Here is a 23,316-nt window from a genome sequence, read left to right on the forward strand (position 1 = left end):
AGGAAGCTTCTGTTTTGTTCTCTTACAACCCGGAAGGGACAGGTGGATCTGCAAGACCGGTTGTGTCCTGTCTGACCACCTTGCAGAGCCTGGTCTGGGCTCTCTCCCTGCCTAGCGGGTCACCAGGAAGACGACAGGCCCATGAGGAAACAGCTCGAGCTCGGGGCTATCTGTTCCGGAAGAGACCTCAGCTGGGGACCGCTGGAGGTGGTGCAGAGCTGGCCAAGGGCCTGGACGCCAGGGCCAGACTGCTGGGGTGCTGCTCTGCCACCGGGTAAGAGCGCCTGGCCTCCCCTGTAGGGAGGAATCATGGCTCTGCCTACACATAGGCTGTGGTGCAGCCTGAGTCAATATACGCAAAATACTTGGGATAGCACTATAAGGATCCTGAGTCAGCTGCCATTACCACCCCCACCACCTGCCATGACTGCCGTGACCACCATCACCACCATCACCACCTCATCACCACCTCATCACCATCACCACCACCCCCACCACCTGCCATGACTGCCGTGATCACCACCACCACCACCACCATCACCACCACCACCACCACCATCACCACCTCATCACCACCACCACCACCACCACCTGCCATGACTGCCGTGACCACCACCACCATCACCACCACCACCACCATCACCACCTCATCACCACCTCATCACCATCACCACCACCACCACCTGCCATGACTGCCGTGACCACCATCACCACCACCATCACCACCGTCACCTCCACCACCTGCCATGACTACTGTGACCACCACGACCACCACCTTCTCATCGGTCACTTTTTTGCTGCTACAACAAAATACCTGAAACAACCCCACTTTCCGAGAACAAAGGTTTATTTAGTTCACAGTCCTGGAGGCTCCTGGTCCGGGCCCGGGCAGTCCCACAGAGGGAGACAGGGAGCACACGTCTGTCTACACCTAGTGGCCTCCCTAAAGCCACAGGGATTCAATCATGGGCTCCACCCAGCAGCGTGGCCACCTCCAACACCTGACTGCGTGGCGTGTCCAGAGGGTCAGGTGGGCCGCGGGCAGGGCGGCACCGGCCGTGCTCCCACCTGCTGCAGAGTGGAAACCTGGGGCCGGCCTCCCAGCCAGCACGACGCCCTGGGGCCACCCTGCAGCCCCTCCCGTCTTCAACCACAGGGTGCTGGAACCTGAGTCCCTGGGCATGGTGGCGATGGTGAGTGTCAGGCCGGCTCCCTACCTGCTCTCCTAGCCTGGAAGGGAGCCAGGATGACAGCTGAGTGCTGGGGTCCGGTGCTCCCCGGCTGCAGGCTATGCAGGCCACTGGCAGCTCTCCTCCGCCATGAGTGTGCACCTGGGAGCACGCAGGCCTGTAACACAGGCCCGCCAGGCCCGAGCCCAGGGAGGCCTTACTTCTGCACCTGTGACTCCGGCTGACAGCACCAGGGGACGGCACAAGTGCCGGTGTCGGCCCAGCTACGGGAGGGGAGGCCAGGAGCGTCCCGAGCCACAGGCCCTGCCCTGGGTCCCTGTGGGCAGAGCATCTGTGGCCAGCGTGTGGGTCCACCCAGGGTCCCTGGGCCCCATCGCCACCCTACGTCCCCAGGGCCCTGCCCAGGCCCCCGCTGTGGATCTTCCTGGTACTGGGAGGGAGCTGCGGGGGCTCTGAGCAGCCCTGGGTGGTTCTGGGCGCGGCGCTCATCCTCGCAGTGCTGGTGCCGGGCGTGGCTGGTGCCGGGCTCGGAGGAGCCCAAGAACAGGGCGCATGCCAGGCCTCCCTGCTGAGGCAGAGCACGCCCCTTCTGCTGAGCAGTTTTGTCTGCCTGACGTCGCCTGGGAGTGTGCCTGAGGCGCTGGCTGGCCGGCTCGGCGGCCCAGCGGTGCCCCGTGGTGCTGGGCAGCTCTGCCCGCTCACACCACGGCCGGCCTGGAGGCGCCACCTGCAGGGGAACTTGGGTTGCGAGGCTGGCGGCTCCCACAGGCAGGTCCAGTCTGCTCTGGCCTCCTGGCTGTCCTGGAGGAACGGCCTCCGGCTGCTGCCCGCAGGCTGGCCCTGCCGTCGCGCAGGCTGTGCCCTGGGGCCCTGCTCCCCCCCCCCCCCACTTCCCAAGGCAGCTGGCTGCTGCTAAGGCAGGAGGAAGACAACACGAGGGGGCCAGCCCGGCCCAGGTGGGCGTCTCCACGGCAGGAATTACCCAGGTGGCCACCCTGAGCAGGGCCTCTGGGGCCAGCAGAGCCAGGCAGGGGTGCTGAGGGCCAAGGAAGAGCTGGCGGTCAGAGGGGCAGGGCGTGAGGTCCCGCTTTGGTGGTCGTGGAGAGCGAGTGTGGAAGCCTGCAGAAGGCGACAGGCAGGCACCCGTGCCCCGTGCCGCGCCGCACCCGCTGCCACCTTGCTGGGAGCCGCACTGGCCCGAGCCTCCTAGGAGACGCGGTCTCTCCTGCGCCTGCTCAGCAGCGGCCTCTCCACAAAGCTGCCTGCGCCGCGGGCTTTGATTCCACGTCCAAGTCGGCCTGGTGGGGCCCAGGCCCTTTAGCCGGCAGGGGGTGCGCGCCGCACTTCAGGTTACCGTAAGAAACATGAATGAGATAGGCAACGAGTCCCTGCCGGAGCCCAGCAGGTGAACGTCCGACGACAAACAGGAAGTCCACGAGGTCAGGGACACGGCAGCCCCGAGAGGCTGAGCCCCCGGCCACCCCCGCCAGGAAGGGGACAGGGTCCCGGGAGCAGAGCTCCGGGGGCAGCGACGCACCTGCGAGCCGCAGGGGTGCGAAGGCCCTCGCAGCCTCCACCAGAGCGCAGGACGCCGCGCTGCCCTTTGGAGACAAAATTCTTCCCTTGGAAGCCAAAGGTGCAACTGTAACAATGAAAGTTGAATTTTTTTTTAAAAGAGTGATTTATTTATTGAAAAGGCAGAGTTATGGGGGGTGGGAGGCAGGGAGAGGTCACTTCCTAACTGGCCACAACAGCCGGGGCTGGGCCAGGCTGAAGCCAGGAGCCAGGGCCTCCATCCCCGTCTCCCACGCGGGTGCAGGGACCCAAACACTTGGGCGTCTTGCGTTGCCCCAGTGTATCAGCAGGGAGCTGGATAGGAAGTGGAGCAGCCGGGACTTGAACTGGCGCCCACATGGGGGGCCGGCACTGCAGGTGGCGGTTTCGCAGTGCCGACCCCGAGAGCTGAATTCTTAACAACTCACAGGAGCTATCGGACAGCAGAATCAGGCTTCCCAGCTGCACCCTAGAATTCCATCTTCAGCAGAAATAAAGGGGAGTGGAATTTAGCTCAGGCAAAAATGGAGCCGACTTATTGCTGGTTTGGGGACCGGTACTGTGGTCTGCGGTGCTGTCATCCCATATGGGCTCTGGTTCGAGTCCAGGCTGCTCCACTTCCCATCCAGCTCCCTGCTAATGCACCTGGGAAAGCAGCAGAGGATGGGCCAGTGCTTGGGCCCTGCACCCACGTGGGCGACCCGGAAGAAGTTCCTGGCTCCTGGCTTCGGCCTGGCCCGGCCCCAGCCCCAGCCACTGAGGCCATCTGGGGAGTGAACCAGTGGATAGAAGACCTCTATCTCTGTCTGCCTCACTCTCTGTAATTCTTCCAAATAAATAAATACATCTTAAAGGGGTGGGGGTAGCAAATGCTAACCGAAGCAGCAGTGGGAGCCGCATTAAACCAGACAAGACGTAAGGAGTTCAACAGGAAAACAGGACAGCCCTCCATTTGCAGGCGTCTGGCAAGGTGGCTCCAAAATGCACAGCGAGCAAACTCGGAGATAACAGCACTAATACACAAGTCCACGATCGACGCTGGAAACATTAGCACAGCCCTCCCAGTCACGGGTAGAGCGCAAGGCCGCGGAGACGTGAGCGGCACACACAAGACGTGTTGTCCCACGGCTGCAAAGCACCTTCTTCTCAGGTGCGCTCAGGCCGTGGACTGCGGCCCAGCTGTCCTCTGGGTGGCCACCTGTAGGGCAGTGCAGACGCAGGCCCTCCAGCCCCGGCCAACAGCCTGACCCCAACCCACGAGAGACCCTAGCAGAAGCCGCACCTGACCATCCCGCAGTCCCAGCCACTCAGAGACCGCGTGAGGTTGTCCCGGCTCGGGCATGCAGGAAGAAACCAGTCCACTTCCCAGCCTCTTTTTTTTTTTTTTTTTTTTTTTTTTTTTTAATTTGACAGGCAGAGTTAAGACAGTGAGAGAGAGACAGAGAGAAAAATCTTCCCTCCATTGGTTCACCCCAAAATGGCCGCCACGGCCAGTGCGCTGCACCGATCTGAAGCCAGGAGCCAGGTGCCCCCACCTGGTCTCCCATGAGGGTGCAGGGCCCAAGGACCCAGGCCATTCTCCACTGCCCTCCCGGGCCACAGCAGAGAGCTGGACCAGAAGAGGAGCAGCCGGGACTAGAAGTGGCGCCCATATGGGATGCCGGCGCCGCAGGCGGAGGATTAACCAAGTGAGCCCCGGTGCCGGCACCCCAGCCTCTTCTAACACGTGGCTTATAAGTCGTCACGGTCTCTCTGAGCGCTGATTCAACTCAGAGAAAGCAGGAGGGAGTGAGTGTGAACACACACTGAGGGGGGAGTGCAGCAAACTCACCCTGACGCATCCACGGCGGACTGCGCACGGAGAGAGGGAGCTCCCACAGGAGCAAGGTCGGGAGCGTGGGGTCGGCGCTGTGCTGGGGTTAAGCTGCGCTGGTTCGAGTCCCGGCTGCTCCACTTCCGTCCCACGTGCCTGCTGATGTCCTGGGAGGCAGCAGTGATGGCCCAGGCGCCTGCACCCACATGGGAGACCCGGGAGAAGCTCCTGGCTCCTGGCTCCAGCCAGGCCAGCCCTGGGTGCTGCAGCCATTTGCGAGAGAACCAGCAGATGGAGGACCTCTCTCTATGTCCCCCCATCTCTCCCTCTCCCCCTCTCTATGTCCCCCCCATCTCTCCCTCTCCCCCTCTCTATGTCCCCCCATCTCTCCCTCTCCCCCTATGTCCCCCCATCTCTCCCTCTCCCCCTCTCTATGTCCCCCCATCTCTCCCTCTCCCCCTATGTCCCCCCATCTCTCCCTCTCCCCCTCTCTATGTCCCCCCATCTCTCCCTCTCCCCCTCTCTATGTCCCCCCATCTCTCCCTCTCCCCCTCTCTATGTCCCCCCATCTCTCCCTCTCCCCCTCTCTATGTCCCCCCATCTCTCCCCCTCCCCCTCTATGTCCCCCCACCTCTCCCTCTCCCCCTATGTCCCCCCATCTCTCCCTCTCCCCCTCTCTATGTCCCCCCATCTCTCCCTCTCCCCCTCTATGTCCCCCCATCTCTCCCTCTCCCCCTCTCTCTCTATGTTCCCCCATCTCTCCCTCTCCCCCTATGTCCCCCCCATCTCTCCCTCTCCCCCTCTCTCTGTAATTCAGATAAATAAGTAAACCTTTAAAAAAAGAATGAGACATCATTATAACCAGCAGAGAGAGGGCACTACGAAGACTTCCACACTGGTGAATGATGACGGGGATGAGACAGAGACATCCACTGGAAACCAGATTCCGCGTGTCCCAGGTCTCAGAAAGAAACCACGCCGGTCCCAGGTGGAGCTGAGACGCGGCGGTGCCCTCCTTGCAGGAGACTCTGCCCCCCAGAACCTGGGGAGCCCCAGAACCAGGAAGGGCCAAGGCCACGGAACACAAGGGCTGGGCGGGCAGCAGGGTGGACGGCGGCCTCCCCCGCGCTGAAGCTACTGAGCGTGCAGCTCAGTCTAGGGCTGAAGGCGTCGTGGAACCAGACAGCCGGTGGGGACAGTCACACGTCTGTCAACTGGAGCGGCAGAAATACGGGGACACAGGAAGAGGACGCGGCTTGTGCGCAGCATATCCTCCTTTTAATGCAGCTCAGACCTTTTCCAGACTCAGGAAAGAATGGATTCCTAAAACCAACAGGCTGTCTGTGAGATAAACCCCCAGAGTAACCCTGAATGCTACTGCCCCTCCACGGCCACACTGGGGCTGCGTCAGCACAGTCACCATTTGTCATTAGTATCCGTAACCATTTCCCGATTCTTCGTATTTCGTGTTAAAAAATATATTTTGCGGCTGGGAGGCCGGAGGGTGGAGGGAGAGGCCTCCCGCGAGGGCCGAGGGCCGCTGCTCTTTGTTCAGCGTGGAGCCCAGCTTCAGCTTCATCACCTCGTCCTGCAGCTTTCTGGCCTGCGGACAGGAGGGGAGGGGCCGAGGTCAGAGCGGCTGCAGCGCTGGGGCGGGGATGGGCCCAGCAGCTCCCCATCCCCAGGCGCCCGCCCGGGCTGCACTCAGCGTGGCCCCCTGTGGGGCCCCCACAGGCCCTGCCAGGCGTGGGGTGCAACTGTTGGGTCTGCCTGAGAGGCAGAGGAGCCGCCTTCCCGCCCTCCCACCACACTCACGGCCGCGGAGGGAAACAGCCCAGCCTGCTCCCGTCTCCCAGCCCCGCCTCCCCAGCCACCCCACTGGCCGAACAGGCCCCAGGCAGGATGAGGTCCCGCTGCCCAGTGGACCCTTGCTGTGCCCACCTCCCTGTCTCCGGGTCCTCCTAGCTCCTCCCCCTCCCTCCATTCCAGCTCCCCAGGGCGGCAGCTGGGCCTCCACCCCCAGCCCAGGCTCCCGGGGGCACGAGTGCTGCAGTGTCCGCGGCACTGCCCGCCACCTCCCTCTCCGAGCTGCTCCTTGCTGTCAGCGGCGCTGTCACGCAGCCTCCCGCGCTGCACTGCCTGCCTGCTCCAGAGTGCCCTCTCTGCTCCAGGCCTCAGCACGCAGCCCGGGCTCTGATCCCCGGGGCACCTGCCCTGTCCATGGGAGTCCGAGGAGGGAGAGGTCCTGAGAATGTCTGAGAATGTCTGTCTTCTGCACGACCCCGACCCTGACCCGGGGGATCTGAGGGTGGCGCTGGTGGCTTGCAGACAGCAGGGCTCCTGCGCCCTGAGCCCCGCTCTGCCCTCGGACCCTCCCTCTCAGCCCCCTGCGGTCCTTGCCCATCCGGGTCCAGGATGCCAGGGCCAGTAGGGGCCGTGGTGGTCCGTGGGCTCAGACACAGGTGTTGGCGGATCTTGTGTCTCTGTCCCCTCCTGGTGACTCCGCCCCTCGCGTGCCCTGCGATGCCGTTCGTTACGTCAAGCCTCCTGTCTCAGCCCAAGGTGTCTTTTCAATCTCGCCTCGTCTCCATTTTCCATCTCTCCTTTCCTGTCTGCTCTGCTTCCTAGGGGATTTAGATTAGAATTTGCGAGAGTCCTTTGGCCACGTTCTCGGCTCGCCCGCCGCTCCCGTGGCCCACGTGTGCCCTCACAACAGCTCGCGTGCAGTGGGAGCGCGTCTCCCGTGTCGCCGGGGCTGTAGTTCTGCCTTGCTCCCAACAGTCCCTGCGCTCCGCTCACCTCTCTGTCACTTTGCTGGCACTTACCTCCTCCCTGCTGGGGCCCCTCGAAGCTCCCCATGACCCTTAGGACGATGACTGGGCACTGTGGGCGTCCCCACGGAGGCTGCTTAGCTGGGGGACGCCCACTTGCCCTTAGGCTGGGTCAGCTGACTCCCCGAGAGCATCACCAGCCTGCCTCGTCCATGTCAGTGCCCGGAGGTCACGCCCCCGGCCTTCTGCACGTGCGGTCTGCAGCCCCAGCACCCTCGGGAGGGGACCCAGGGAGCTGGCTTTGTCTGGCATAGACCAGTTTCCGTATCCCGTGTTCTCTGGGCTCTGTGGAGGCAGCCATCTTCATCTGGCTGCATCTCCCTCGGCCTGTGTTCTCACGAGCCCACGCCGGCCTCCACTGCTGTGCCCCAGGCCCAGAGGGCTGCGGTTGAGAATCCAGCTGGGGACGGGGATTCTCCCACAGACCTGCAGCTCGGGGCCTGACACAGCTGCCCCAGCTCCTGCAATCACGCGTGATTCCAGCCAGAACGGCGCGGAGGACAAAGCTCAGGAAGTCTGCACGTCGTCTGCTCACGCCCTGCGGCCAGATGAAGTCACGTGCTTTTGGCCGACTGCAAGGGAAGCTGGGAAATGTGGTCTTGAGGGGGGTGGCCGTGCCCAGCAGAAACTGAGGACTCGCATGGGAAAGAGCAGAAGCGAGGTCTGCTCCCGGTCCCCTGCCCCGAGGAGCTGCTGCTGGTCTTCTCCCGGCAGTGACCCCGGGGAGGACTAAGCCGTGGTCCGGGCAGGCCAGGCTCCTGGTTCATTTCCGACGCTCCCGTCCATCCGTCCGGACTCTTCGGCGCTCTCTGCTGCTCCATCCACTCCAGCCCTGCAATCCACTGGCAGCTCCTGGCCAAGGGGCCCCGCCAGCCCCTCTGCTCGCTGTCCAGCTTCTCCCAGTGGCCTAGGAAAGGGCGCTCTGAGCGCATCACGTGTGCCGGAAGACTGCCGGTGCTGTGCCGCTGGGGCCGAGAACGCCGCTGCCTGCAAGGCTGCTGGGGGCCTGCACCTCTCTCCCCCTTGGCCGTGCAAGCTGTGCGCCACCCACCGCGTGCTCACCTCGGGCCGTAGCAGGCCAGCCTGCCGAGGGGGCAGAGCTGCTCCACGCTGCCCCGCCCTGCACAGGAGGCCGAAGGAGGGACTCCCCACAAGGGGCGGGGACACTTCCTGCAGGCAGGCCGGGATTGCACTCAGGTTCACGACCGCGCACAGAGAACATGGCACTTTCCTTCCTGTGAGTGGGCCTGGTGGATGCTAAGTGGACAGCTTAGGAAGTGGGGGGCGTCCGAGACGCACTGGGCCCAGGAAACTCAGGTCCTTCCTTAGAGAAAACGTCCTCATTTCAGAAAAATGTCGTAAGACCTGCTCTTCTAAGGAAGCCACAGGCAGCACCTCCACGCCGGCCGCCCCATTCGGGGAGCCCCAGACCCCACCTGGCAGCCAGGCCCCCGAGCAGGGGCCGGGCGCCAGCCACCGCCTCCACACCACGCACTTCCTCCCAGCCACGTTCTTGGGCACAGAGGAAGGGGCAGGGGCGTGAAGCAGCCACGTCCATCCGGTCACAGCATGAGAATCTTCCGGGCCTGATGGAGGCGGGCCGGCGGCTGGAGTGCTGAGGCCAGCCAGGGCTGTGGTCAGAGCGGCCGGGCGCTCGTCCCCAGCTCCGCCTCTGAGCCGGGCCTGGCACAGCCCAGTGGCGCTGGCCGGAGCTGGATGTGGAGTTTGCAAACCACACACAACACAGAGGCGGGGATCTGAGCACGGAGCGAACGCCGGGTGGCCCGGCCCTGGAGGCCAGTCCCTCACTCCCTGGGTCCCGGCCTGCTGACCGTGGGGCGAGACAGCACCGCCCCATCCTGAGGCACTAGAGGAGCCGACGGAGAGGCCGGTGCTGGCGCTGCCGTGTGGTCCTTTCGGTCACTCTTTAGGGAAGGGGACACGAGAGAACACGGAGCCCACGTCCAGCTCTGAGACCCAGACTTTGTGGTTGACAACAGCGTCCCCTGTGGGGTGGCCAGGTGACGCACGCCCACATCACGTCCTCGCCAGCACCCAGTGCTCAGAGCAGGGGGCTCCGGGTGTGGTTTACAGAGAAACCACAGTGGGCACCAGTGTCGCGGTGGCCTCCTTGCCCTCGACGCCGCTGTGCTCTGCTGCCTCACCCCTTCTCCAGGCCCTGCAAACACGGTGGCCACCACTTCGCAGTTTCCAGAAGGTGCTGTGGTCGGGGTCTCAGCCTCTTCGGACGGGCTGATTCCATCTAGTGACATGCAGCTCTGCATGTCTGCATGGCTCCTTTAAGATTTATTTATTTGAAAAGCAGAGTGAGAGAGAGAGAGCGAGCGAGCAAGTGAGCTGCTGGTTCACTCTAAATGGTCACATGAGCTGGGGCTGAGCCAGGCTGAAGGCAGGAGCCAGGAGCTCCATCCAGGTCTCCCACGTGGGTGGCAGGAACCCAAGTGCTTGAGCCCATCGCCGCTTCCCAGGCACAGAGCTGGCCCAGAAGCAGAGCCGCGGGGGGGTCGGCCAAGAGGGAGCGCAGCCCGCGGTGCCACAGTGCCTGCCCTCACCGCTGATGCTGCTGTGTTCATTTTCATCGATTTCTTTGAAAAACAAAGAGGAGACAGAGATCTCTCCCAAAGCGGGTTCACCTCCACGTGCCCCCAGCAGGCAGGGCTGGGCTCCATCTGGGCAGGGAACCGAGTACCAGCGACACCAGCGGCCCCAGGCAGGGTGCACAGCGACAGCTGCCCGACGGCGCCTTTCCCTGCGCTTGTCCGCTCGCCCCCGAAGGGCATCTTGCCAGCTTCTGCCCTCTGATGCCTATGAACAACGCCGAGTTGTGTGCGTTCTTCCCTGTGCGCTGTGTGGGGAGACGCACGGCCTGGCCGCTGGATCTGTGGGACAGAACGTTCAGCGCAGTCAGGAGCCGCCTTGGTCCTCCAGAGCGGCTGAGCCGCGTCACGCCGGCAGCAAGGGACGGGCACTCCGGCGTGGTACCCGGGAGCGCAGGCCGCGCTGCTCCGCTGAGTGCTGAGTCCTCCAGGCTGAGATCCGCTCATGTAGTTGGCCCGTTTGTCAGTCAGCCATTCAGGTTCTCATGGGTGTTTTTTTTTTTGTTTGTTTGTTTTTTGTTTTGTTTTGTTTTGGCAGAGTTAGACAGTGAGAGAGACAGAAAGGTCTTCTTTCCATTGGTGCACCCCCCAAATGGCTGCTACAGCCGATGTGCTGCGCTGATCCGAAGCCAGGAGCCAGGTGCTTCTCCTGGTCTCCCATGGGGTACAGGGCCCAAGCACTTGGGCCATCCTCCACTGCACTCCCTGGCCACAGCAGAGAGCTGGCCTGGAAGAGGGACAACCGGGACAGAATCCGGCGCCCCGACCGGGACTAGAACCCGGTGTGCCGGTGCCGCAGGCGGAGGATTAGCCTAGTGAGCTACGGCGCCGGCCGCCTTGGTTGTGTTTAAGACTTCTTTGTGTGTCTAGAGAACAGTCCGGTGCCAGGTAAGGGTTTTGCAAACACGGTTCCCAGTCTGTGACTTACTTTCCCAACCCTGTCAGTCACTTTCACAGAGCAGACATTTCTAATTTTTTTAAAAAAAGATTTATTTATCTATTTGAGAGGTGGAGTTACAGAGAGAAAGAGAGGGAGAGACAGAGAGAAAGGTCTCCCATTCCCTGGGTCACTCCCCAAATAGCTGCAACGGCTGGAGCTGGGCCAATCAGAAGCCAGGAGCCAGGAGCTTCATCCGGGTCTCCCACGTGAGTGCAGGGACCAAGCACTTGGGCCATTTTCCACTGCTTTCCCAGGCCATTAGCTGGATCGAAAGTGTAGCAGCTGGGATTCAAACCAGCGCCCACACGGGATGCTGGTGCCAAACGCAGAGGCTTAGCCTACTGGGCCACAGCACCGGCCACAGAAGTTTCTAATTTTAATGAAGCTCAACCCTCCAGTTCTTCCTGCTATGAACCGTGCTTTAGTGTTAGACCTAGAGTCCCGGCCAAACCCCAGGCTGCGGGTTCTGTCCTGTGTTACCTCCTGGGAGCCATAATCTCGCAATTTAAATTTAGGTCTCTTGAGTTTTGAGTGAGTTTTTGTGCGCATGCTAGGTCTGAGGCTGAAGTATAAGCTGTTGCTTTCTGCAGGTATCCCCGCACCGTTCGTGGACCGAGGGTCCCCTCCAGACGCCCGTGCCTCCTGAACCCGCCCTGGGGCAGGGTGGTCTGTTCTGGGTCTCTGTCCAGTGTCTGTTCTTCGGCCACACCACGCTGTTTCCTCTGCAGTAGGGACCGAGGGTGGGAGGATCACCCGTGGCTCTCTCCTTCCCCTTCAACGTGGCTGGGCGTCCTGTGTCTCCTACGTCTGCACACAGACCTCAGAAACCACGGTGAACAGCCACGCACTAGCTGGGATTTTGACTGGGTTTCTGTTGAATCTAAAGATCGCATTGCAAAGGTCTTCAACTCAACAGTGCTGAGCCTTCAGACGCACCGGCAGGAGTATTCGTCCACTGCCTAGCTCTTCTTCAACCTCTCCATTAGAGCCTCAGAAAGTCTCCTGTTACGGACACTTTGTAACCTTTTGTTAGACCGACGCCTTGCACCACTTTATTTTTTGGTGCTAAGTCTTTGATCTCAAATCCTACCTGTTAACGGTGCTGGACGTCTTGTGTCCTAAGTTCTTTCCATAATCACTTCCTGGGTCCAGGAATTCTGGGTCGATGACTCGGGGTTTTCCGCACAGGATGTGATCCGGGAGCACAGCCTCTTCCGTCCCGGCCCTGCGCCTCCTCTCCCCTGGTCCCGCACACCGCCGCCTCCTCTCCCCTGGACCCGCTCACCGCCGCCTCCTCTCCCCTGGTCCCGCACACCGCCGCCTCCTCTCCCCTGGTCCCACTCCACCGCCTCCTCTCCCCTGGTCCCGCACACCGCCGCCTCCTCTCCCCTGGCCCACTCCACCGCCTCCTCTCCCCTGGTCCCGCACACCGCCGCCTCCTCTCCCCTGGCCCACTCCACCGCCTCCTCTCCCCTGGTCCCGCTCACCGCGGCCTCCTCTCCCCTGGTCCTGCACACCGCCTCTTCTCTCCTTGTCCTGCTCACCGTGGGAGCTGAGACTCCGGCGTGAGCTGCCAGGTTCTCGCCGCCGTGCCACCAGCAGCTGTAGCTCTTTAGTAAATGTTCTCAATCAAGCCGACGACGTTTTCTCGTATTCCTGGTTTCTGTGTTTATTATGACAGGTGTCCCATTCTGCCTTCTGTGCGTCTACTGACAGCCAGGCGACGTTGCTTCCCCAGCCTGCTGGTGTGACGGAGCCCACTGGCTGATCTTTGAATCGTGAGCCAGCCTTGCAACCCTGAATAACCCCACGTGGTTCTGGCGTGTAATTTTTACAGACTGCTGCACGTGACTGTTGAGGATTTCTGTGTCTACGTTCACGAGAGAGTATCTTTCTGGTGACGTCTTCATGTGGCTTTGGTGTGGGGCAGTCGCGGCCTCACAGGGCGGTCAGGAAGTGTCCCCCCGCGTCTGTCACCTGGAGACCCTGCCGGGACCTGCGCGGCGCCTTCCTGAGGCGGAGCTCACCACGAGCCCACCTCGGCCAGTGCCTTCTGCTTGTTTTTGGGTTGATTAGAGAGTCAATTCTGGAGTGACACGGGCCCACCCAGACGATCTATTTCTCCTTGAGGGAGTTTCGTTAGCTGTTGTCTTTCAAGGAGCTCACCCGTTTCAGCAAAGTGATCAGATCTGGGGGCACAGAGCTGGTCACGATTCCAGACGGGCTTCCGAGCCCAGTCTGAAGCCCCGTCCGCAGGACAAGGCCGCACCCACAGCAATGCAGGCAGACAGAAGACAGGCTCAGGTGAGGGCGGGGAGGGACAAATCAGCCTGGGGGAGGGTCTCCCTGGAGGGCCCCCCCCGGGCTCCCGGAGAGGAGAAGCTGGGATGGAGCCCATGAGAGGCTGGCAGGGGGAGCAGGGACCTCCTGCCCCGTGACGGTGCTGCTTGCTCTGGGGGCAGCCTGGACACAGCCAGAGACAAGGTTGGGGTGCGCTCGAGCGCGGGGGGCCTGGGTGGACAGGAAATGTGTCCGAGGCTGGGGCAAGGGCGGCGACAGAGGTTTCCAGGTGTTTGTGAAGGAGGGCAGCTGCTGCCTTCACCCGCACCCCGCGGGCCACACTCCGGCAGGGCGGGGCCCGGCAGGGTCTCTCAGCTCTGCACCGTTTGCACAGTCTGCGGCATCACCGGGCAGAAGCAGGCGCTAAGCAGACCTGCAGAAGGGACGGATGCCGGCAGGAGACGGTAGCCACGCAGAGCAGCCCCCAACAGCAGCATCTGGGCCCCCGGCACATCGCCCTCACGTGCTGGCTGGGGCCCGACAGACTCGGGTGCACTGGTCCTTGCTCCCCGTCCCCAGCCGCCGCGCTTACCCTCAGACAGGGCTGGGGAGCCAGGGTGCTGTCAGCCGAGGGCTCCCACCTCTTACCACCTGAGCGCCCCGGCACGGCACACGGTGCACGAGCTCCCACAGCTTTTGAGACCGCGTGCCCCGAGACGGCGAGCGCGTCCCCCGTGGGGTATAGCAGGTGGCATTTCCTGAGGCCCCACGGACGCTTACAGTGCCCAAGCCCCGGCCGCCTCCTCTCCAGCGGCGTGGTCCCACCCCGCCCTGCCCCCGCTCACGCACCTGCTGGGTGTGCTGCTTTATCCTCTCTTCCAGATCCATCCCTCGGGAGGTGCTGCGCGGGGAAATGATGTCATAATGATGTCACACGCCACGTCCTCACCCTGCCCCCCCCCCTTCCCCGGTACTTCAAAAGCCACTGACCCCCTGCACTTTAAAGTCCTCAAGTTCAGCTCCGAGGCGGCACCGTGGGGCCCCGAGCATGGTGCCACGTGAGGGAGAACGCGTGTCTTGTTTGTACACGGCGCAAACAAGTCGCCCGACCCCAACAGTCTGGAAACTGGTACCCGAGGCTGGCACACGTGCTGCCTGCGAGCACTGGGGCTGTGGCTGACGCAGGATGGCAGAGGCCGGGGCACAGTCCACCGCGGTGCAGCCCGGGTGTGGGGCCACCTCGGGCGCCAGCTACACGCTCCCCACCAGGCTTCCAGAAATCGCCCAGCCCAGCAGCAGGGTTTGTCCTGGTTCTGTCTGCGTTTCCGGGTAACTGTGGCAGACACAACCCTGCAGAACAAGACCAGAGTCGGGGCACCGGTGCTGCCTCGGCTCAGCCTGGCTCTTGGTTGTGCCTGGGTGACAGTGGCCGCTTTGGCTGCAGGAGATTCGGATGCTGCCGGCTTGAGCCTGAACCGCTCCCACACGACTGGAACTCAATCCAACCCCCTCTTGGATCCCCCAGAATGTTCCAGGCCTCAGCAGGACCACGGGAACAGAACGTGGCCTCGGCTGTGTGACCCCGCACCACGGCACCACGGCAACCCTTCTGCACGCTCTCAAATTGCACGGGGCTCCAAGGGCCATTAACAGAGGGGGTGCCCAGGCTGGGCAGCTGGGCCACGGCCGCCCACAGTGGGCCTGAGCGGGGGTGGCCAGGGAGGAGGGGCTGACCCCTCGACCACCCTGTGCTTCCCCGGCACACCCGGGAGGTGCCCAGGGGAGCAAGGTGGAGCGCCGGTGGTGGCCGACAGAGCCCAGAGGAGCCAACCACAGCCCCCGTCACCAACCTGGAGTCTCCGGTAGCCTGCAATGATTTCTCTTTGCCTTGTCTCATTTTCCCGAATGGATTCAGGGTCATTTTCCTATGATCAGTTACATCTGTGGCAAAGGGCATCTTCGATGGGACCTAGGAAAACACAAGCTGTTTTTAGGAAACCAAGAACTTACTCCTTTGCACACAGAATGTGCGTGCCCAGTACGTGAGCCTGGCCGGGGGGCGTTCCTTACACACTGGCCACCACCCTGGCTCCCTCTGGCTCCCACCTCTGGTCTTGGTTTGGACGGGCAGAGGGAAAGGGGCAGAGCCAGGGGCCCGGGCGCAGAGCTGCTGCAGTCCACGGAGACACTGACGCCAGGCACAGCGTGCAATGCGGGCCCGGCCCTCACACGGACACCGAGTGCACCGCCCAAACCAGGCAGGCCAAGACCTCCACAAAGATGTGACTGCAACTTAACGACCGCGGTTCACGCTAGCACATCCGTGCTGAGACAACAAAGTGAGGAAATAGGAGGGCCTCTCAGTCGGAAACCTGTTGGTGACGCCCGCCGGCCCTGGACCCGTGGCACGATTAACCGGCACAAAGTGGAAATGTACACGGAGGGTGTCTGTGTGTCCTCGGCAACACCACCACAGTGTCGAGGGAAGCCAGTCCCCGCCCCCCTAACAACACCGGAGCTGCTGCTGACTGATTTCTCGCGGATCCCGGGAACCCTCGGGCCACAACAGTCTACACCACCCGCTGCATTTTAACACCCCTTACAGGTGCTCTCGTAACCCTGCACACCAAGTCTGTGAGTCAGGCGGATGTCACAGATGTCCCCGGGTGAGGCAGGCATCAGGAGGGGCAGATGTCCGGGAGGGGACTGGGGCAGCGCAGGGAAAGGCACGGAACATGTGTGCTCACTGGAGACAGGCGCCCCGCAGAGCTGCTGTCACTCGGGAGAACCCACGGGGTGCCGGGCCCACGGAGGAGACAGGCGCCCTGCAGAGCTGCTGTCACTCGGGAGAACCCACAGAGCACCTTGCTCATAGATGGTGGGTGCCCCTGGACTCGGTCCCGTGTGGGTCCTCCACCCTCACCGTCTCTGGACAGCTGTGCCACCACCGCCTTTCTGGTCACGGTGTGGGACCGTGCCTGATCCCTTCCCTGGCGGCCTCTTCCCAGCGACCCCATCCCTCCCGGCCTCCCTGCTCAGGGGTCACGTGGACACCTGCTTGCACCCTTTACGGTTTGCCGTCTCTGGCCCCCACTCCCCGGAGCGGGTGTGGGCCACTGGTTCCGGTCAGTCCCTCGCTGTGACCTCGTGTGCCACGCCCAGCTGTCCCGAGGGCCCTGCTGCCCTGGCTCCTCAACTCCTGCAGCAGCAGCCCGGGACCAAGGGTGCTCGCTGCTGCCCCCAGTGGCTGAATCTGGGACAGGCGGACTCCCTCGGACCTCTGACCAGAGCTGTTGGCCTGTGTGTGTGTCAGTGCACACTAGCATGCCGGGTGTACATGCTTCTGCATGCATGCGCGCATATGAGCTGTGTGCACACCTGTGCACATGTGTGTGTGTGCGTGTGTACTGAGGGTTGTCAGGAATCCCAGGATGACTCCACCAGTGTGGCACTGGGAGGTGGGGGGGCAGGAGGGGTGACCTCCTTCCAGGGCCCCCCCTGCAGCCAGTCTACCCGCTATTATCTGCCACTCTTCCTCTAAGTGGATTAGGCTGAGAGCCGCCTGCACGCCGCATCGGTTTAACCCCCGCCACGCTGGACACTTCGAAGGCGCTCAACAATCAGAAAGGGGAGAAGACGTGTGGGAGGGGCAGGAGACCCCAGACTTTTCCCTGTAACCCCCCCCCACGACAGACTCCAATCTGTTTGCTGCCTGAGAGCTGGCGCAAACGCAGGATTCTCCTCACGAATTATTCCAACAGGAAGAAAACCGAAAACGCGAAACCTAGTAGGTCGTTTTCCCTTCTTAAAGTCACACATTTAGTTTTAATCAAAAACATAAGCAGTGCGTATCTGGAAAGACGCCCACTCGGCCACATCTGATCACAAAACACGGAGCAGGAACTCACGGATCCCCAGTCCTGTCTGCTCCAGACCAGTCCTGCTCGCGGAACACGCAGCCCTGTGGTGAAGGCAGCTGCAGGACACGCGAGGTGCGAGCGTGGGCTCCCGCCACGGTCCACACACTGAGCAGCAGACGCCACGGGTCTCGAGGTCAGGACTCAGAGGCTGCTGGTGCCGCAGCTCGCCCAGAGCTCCACGGGAAGCAGGGGTGGAGCCAGGGCCGTGGGTCCTGTCCGTCTGTCCTGCAGCTGCTCCGGCGCTCAGATGGACCTGAGGGCCACCTGGTTGGCTGAAGCCTGCCTGTGACTCCCCAGGCCCCGGGCCGTGCATGGGGCCAGGGCGCCCCCTCCTGTCCTCTCGCCCTACTGCAGGGAGCGGGTGTGGACAGGACCCCCCTCCCTGCTGCTCCCCTCAGCTCACAGCAGGGAGCCGCTTTCTGTCACAGTATTTCCCCATCACGGACTCTGACTACAGTATTTTGGGCCACACGAGGTGTTTTCCCGGGTCTGAGTGTGGTCCAGGCCTCATGGCCTCCACACGCCCCGCTGCTGCCGCCTGTGGCCCCTCATCTCCCACACGCGGGCAGAGGCCAGGCCCTCAGTGCCCACTGACTGACCTCGCGCATGGTCCATGAATCCCTGGAAAACGCAGGGACAGCGCGCAGGGGTGAGGAGCACGGGCCCCTCCCCCAGGCCGCCAGCATGGTACACGGTTTTGGAGGGCGGCACTTTTGGGGTGCTGTTCTGCGGCTTGTGTGGTCCTAAGTTTAGGTCACTTCTGCAGGACGTCCTCACGTCAGCAGGCGTTGGGTCTGCGGCCACGTGGGTGCCCGCGGCTTAGGGCTAATCATTTATCTGGCCTTTTCCATCTCTCGACAGACGGGCTCCAGAGTTCTGTCTGTTTTTGCTGTGACAGTTCTCTGAAAGCGCCTTAAGATCGCCCGATCATGCGAGCTTGTACTCCTGAATGCGCTGAACGCACCTTGGATTTTTAAGTATCTGGGGAGAAGCGAAGGGAGGTGACAGCAAAAGGAGCCCTTGGCCTGGCCCATTGGAGGGCGCCCAGGGAGCAGGGACCAGCGCCGTCGGGGAGACTAGACGGTAGGCCGCCCCGTTTCAACACCCAGAGGACAGCGAGAGCTCAAAGCTCTGGGGTCCAGAGTGCCTGGGAGAGGACGAGGTGTGTGACCACATCTCCAGGGAGCGGCACCTCTCCTAAGAGGCACATGTGGCACCAACAAGCGGGACCAAGTCCCCGGGCTCGGCTGTCCCAGGACGGGGCTGCGCGCCCTCCTTCAGCCCAGGGCCCCACCTGGGCCACTCCTATCCCAGGCTCCGCCCTGAGGCATGGACTGGGCACCAGGGAAGAGCAAGTGCAGGACAGAGCCCACGGGGCAGGGTCGAGGCCGGTGCACAGCGGACACCGGCGTGCAGGGTGCAGGGCCCAGACACTGCTACAGAGGTGTCCTGGGTGCAGGAGGTGAGAGACAAAGCCAGCCGGAGAGACGGTCCCCACAGGGCAGACACAGAGCTCCGGAGGACGATGGGGCAGGCTGGCAGAGGCCGACCGTGCTCGGCTCCCACCACGGCACCCTGTGAGGTGTGGCGAGTGTGGGAGGCTGGGCCCGGCCACGTCGACGCTCTGCGCACCTCCCCCGAGGTTTAACAGGAGGGAGACTCCCACGCTGTCCAAGTGGCCTCGCCCTCGGGCCAGCGTTCAGCATGCCTGTGGGAGGCGGGGGCACACACAGGACATCTCTTAAAGGGAGGATGGACAAGACGTCTGTGGCCGCGGTGGACAGCACTCACACCTGTGCTCTCGGGGCTGGGCCGACCGGGCACGCGCGGCGTAGGGGCAGCCTGCCTCGTGCCTGCACCCTCACCCGCCCCGCCCTGCAGCCCTCGTCCTGTGCCTGGCTGGACTAAAACCCCAAACGGCTCAGCGGGAATGGGAAGGGGACTGCACTCAGGTGCCCCGGCCACAGAGCTGAGAGCACAGCTCCTCGGCTTCTGGGGTGACGGCCCCCCCGGGGGGCAGGGGAGGGTGCGCAGAGCCAGGGAGATGCATGGGCACACCTCCCCCTGCTCAGCGCGTTTTCTATTTCAGTCTGTTCACCTCGACGCCCTTTCTCTCCTCCCGCCTTCAGAACCTGGCTCCTCCGACAGAAATCCAAACCGGGGCCCAGGGCGGCACTGCAGGCTGCAGCGGGTGCTGCCCGGCCTCCCCCTGCCCGCCAGTGGACAGCTGATCTGCTCACGCCCCAGCCCACGCCCCAGCCCCAGCCCACCCGGTCAGCAGCTCTCAGTCCTCCACTGGCGCACTGGCCACGCGCGGCGCCTACCTGTTCCGCAGGGCTGCCCCGGGCCAGGCGTGCAAGCGCCGCCCAGGTGCTCAGGCACGGCCAGCAGCCCCTGGCCCTGGTGTCTGCCTCCTCCCTCCAGACGGCCCCGGCGCTCCCCCCGACATCGTACCAGGTTCCTCTGTGGGGACAGCAGCTGGCTGAGCCGGTCCCTGGCCAGCACCTGGGCCTGCGCCCTCCACTCCTGCAGCACTTTCTTGTCTCTGGGGAGAAGAGGGGGCATCAGGGTCACACGGTCAGAGCAGCTCCAAGCACAGCTCGCCAGCGGCCCAGCGCAGGGGACAGCCCGTGGTCAGGGCAGACACTGCTGACAGGCCCGGGGGGCTTGGACAGTGAGTGACACCATGGGCCCATGGGTGTGGCCTCGCTGGTGTGGCCAGCGACACGAGAGTGGACACTACCGATGACCACATTCTTTCCAAATCACACTCCTTAGACACACCTGCAGGTCAAGTGATGGCCAGGCCAGGAGGAAGGGGTTAAGGACGAACAGGTCGTCAGAGCAGACGAGACAGAGGGCAGGTATGAGCAGGCCAGGCCAGAGACCGGCAGAGGCCCCACGGGGAGGTGGCCTCGGGGGCTATGGGGCAGGAGAGCCCGGGCCAGCTGGCTCCCCGATGCCGGAGAAGCAGATCCTGCCGGCAGCACTGGGGCCGCTGGCCGAGACCGCTGGCCGGGACTGCTAGCCCAGACCACTGGCCAAGACCATTGGCCGAGACCGCTGGCCGGGACTGCTAGCCCAGGCCACTGGCCAAGACCACTGGCCGAGACCACTGGCCGAGACCGCTGGCCGACACCCACCTCCTGCACTGCTGCTCCAGCAGCGCCTGCCTCTCCCGCAGCTCTCTGAGGGCCGTGGCTCGGCTCTCCTCACGCCGCCTGCCCGCTGCCTCTGTCGGGTGGGACGAGGAAGACGAGAGGCTGGGGAGCAGGCGCGGGAAGGAGGGCGCCTTCCTCTGGACGTCACACAGTGCTTTCAGCTGAGTGCTCTCCGGGCCCCTGCGGGGGACGAAACACAAGACCCGCAGTTACGGCCGCACGGCAGCGGGGATCAGCCGCACAGGGCAGCAGCCTCAGGGGCACGCCCTCGGCCACCCAGCGTCCACCCGCACCAAGTCCAGGAAATGCAGTGGGCGGGTGGACTGCCAGACACCGCGCCCCAGACGGCACCGCGGAGCGCCAGCTGCTTTCTCAGAAAAGCATTTCCTGGGACCCCCGCTCAGCAGCAGCTGCAGCTCCAACAACGGCCCCAAAGCAGGCCCGGGCCCCTGTGGGCGCTGTGGGCCCCAAAGCAAGCCTGGGCGCTGTGGGCCCCTGTGGGCGCCTGTGCCGCGGTCCCGGCTGTCCTGGTTGAGGCAGAGTGGACCGCAGGGAAGACGGCCCAGCCAGCAGCTCCGGTGGGCTCGCCGCAGGGCTTTGGCAGGTCAGAAATCTCTTGGCAGGGGGGTTGCGGACAGGGACACGAAGGATGGCTTCTGCCACACACACAGGTGGAGTAGCTGCCCAGAGGGAAGGGAGCAAGGCTCCCAGGGAGGCGCGGGGCCGGCCAGGCCACAGTGGGCCTCCCAGGGCTGGGGCACAACCCCCAGTCCCGTCTCCGAAAACAGCTGCTGATGCCCAGGCGGAAGCGGCAACCCCGAGCGACGGGAGCCACGAGAGCTGGCCACGCGCAGGAAAGACAAGGTGTTCTCAGCACGACCGTGCCACAGCACGAGCAGCTGGAGCTGCTGTCTCCTCCGAAATGTGACCAGGCCCAGCCCACTCGCAGTCTCAGACCAGCGGCACCGTCGGGAGGTCACACCCTGGGGGCCCTGTCCAGGCGGCTGTGGCCCCCCTCCAGGTCTGCACACCGCTGGCAGAGCAGGGATGGCAGGCATGGCAGAGGCAGCTCCAGGTCTCCCGAGACCAGCGTCAGAGCGCTGAGCCGGGGGAGGAGCTGGCGGGCTGCCCTGGGTGAGAATCCCCCACAGGGACACCCATCACGCGAGCGCCACGTCCCACGCGCTCAGATGGCTCGCCCCCTGTTCCAGCGCAGCGCGGGGCTCAGTGCCCCCCTTTGACGCCCACGCTCCTGACCCACGCCAGCCTGTGGCGTCGGACACGTGGCCAAGGACGCTTTCCTGAGCGCGCGCGCTGCGGCGCTGCCAAGCCCGTGCTCCTCTGTGGTCTCCGCAGCGGCTGGGGAGGGGCCCCGGGGGCCGCAAGCTCCTCCCTCAGGACTCGACCTGAGCGAGCGGTCACGTCTGTGTCCAGCAGGCACGGGGAGGACGCCTTTCATTATTCAGGGCACCAGGCGCCCCCTTGGCATCCAAGGCGTTCCCTGAACCCAAGGGACGCCTGAGAGGACAGGAGGCCAGCTTCTGGGGGGCGGGTGGAGCCAGACGAGTGACCTCCTGTTCCTGTGCCCCCTGCCCCTTGGCCAGAGGCCTGGAGCAGCACCGGCCTCGCTATGTCCGCACCAGGAAGGGCTCTGCTCTTGGTGCTGGCGGGGGCGGGGCTGAGGCACAGAGGGGCTCCCTGCAGGCAGAGGGAGGCCAGGGCCCCGCAGGCCACAGGACACGGGCTCAGTCTGGGCGCCCTGCCGGGTTCTCGTTCTTGCCCCACTTTCCAGGACACCCAAACACATCTCTGAAGCCGGGGCTGATGCACTGACAAAACCGACGTCCTGGTAGCGGCCGGAGCAGCACCCCGGGTCACGCCGCTCACAGCGACACACAGCAGGAGGAGAGAGGGAGGCGGACCGTCCCTCACGCGGCTGGGAGACGGCTGTGAGCTCTGCAGGGCTCAGACCACAGGGCACCGACCGCGTGTCCCACCTGCTGTCAGTGCGCCCACCCGGCTTCCTCAGAGAGAGCTCCCCACGGCCTGCACGGCCTCCCCACGGCCTGCACGGGGCTGCCCACGGCCTGCACGGCTGCCCCACGGTCTGCATGGCCTCCCCATGGCCTGCTCGGGGCTGCCCACGGCCTGCACGGGGCTCCCCACGGCCTGCACGGCCTCCCCACGGCCTGCACAGGGCTGCCCACGGCCTGCACAGCCTCCCCACGGCCTGCACAGCTGCCCCACGGTCTGCATGGCCTCCCCATGGCCTGCTCGGGGCTGCACACGGCCTGCATGGGGCTGCACACGGCCTGCACGGGGCTGCCCATGGCCTGCACAGGGCTGCCCACGGCCTGCACGAGGCTGCAGCCAGGCTCATGGCACCTGGGACCTGCTGTGCTTTGCAACCTCTGAGGTCTTCACCCTCGAGAGCCGACTGTGCCCCAGGGATGAGAGTGTGAGGTGTACTCACGGGGGTTACGAGGTCACACAGACCCCGTGCACACGCACACTACACAATCACATACACACACCACACACCAGACACATGCACCACACACGCTCCCCATACACACGTGTAGCATACACATACCACACGCACATATACATGATACACAGCACACAGCAACAGCACACACACCACACAGCTCACACACCACACACACACCACACAGCACACACAACACATAGCACACAGCACACACACACACCACACAGCTCACACACACCACACACACACATCACACTCACCACACATCACACACTCACCACACAGCACATACACACACAGCACACACACATCACACACCACACAGCACACACAGCACACACCACACACACACCACACAGCACACACACACACAGCACACCACACACACACCACACAGCGCACACACACCACACACACACACACAGCACACACACACACACACCACACAGCTCACACACCACAACCACACACACAGCACACCCCCCACACACAGCACACACACCACACACACACACCAC

The 23,316-nt window shown here is 63.6% G+C and overlaps 1 protein-coding gene across 11 annotated transcripts in view; it reads right to left on the bottom strand.

The window, feature by feature from the left end:
* Positions 1–5,813: 5,813 nt before the first annotated feature.
* Positions 5,814–23,316, bottom strand: part of LRRC27 (leucine rich repeat containing 27) — a 39,323-nt gene continuing 21,820 nt past the window's right edge. For 10 of the 11 annotated variants that reach the window (XM_070057060.1, XM_070057061.1, XM_070057057.1 and 7 more), the window contains 5 exons: positions 20,290–20,487; positions 19,601–19,691; positions 15,077–15,195; positions 14,076–14,127; positions 5,814–6,160 (listed from right to left, as the gene is read on the bottom strand). In XM_070057060.1, coding sequence (XP_069913161.1) covers positions 5,987–6,160; positions 14,076–14,127; positions 15,077–15,195; positions 19,601–19,691; positions 20,290–20,487 — 634 coding nt within the window. In that variant the 3' untranslated portion in view covers positions 5,814–5,986. Of the gene's footprint in view, positions 6,161–12,343; positions 13,660–14,075; positions 14,128–15,076; positions 15,196–19,600; positions 19,692–20,289; positions 20,488–23,316 lie in introns of those variants that run through there. The other variant, XM_070057062.1, reaches the window with a different exon arrangement.

Source organism: Oryctolagus cuniculus, chromosome 15, assembly GCF_964237555.1.
Source record: "Oryctolagus cuniculus chromosome 15, mOryCun1.1, whole genome shotgun sequence".
Classification (NCBI taxonomy): Eukaryota; Metazoa; Chordata; class Mammalia; order Lagomorpha; family Leporidae; genus Oryctolagus; species Oryctolagus cuniculus.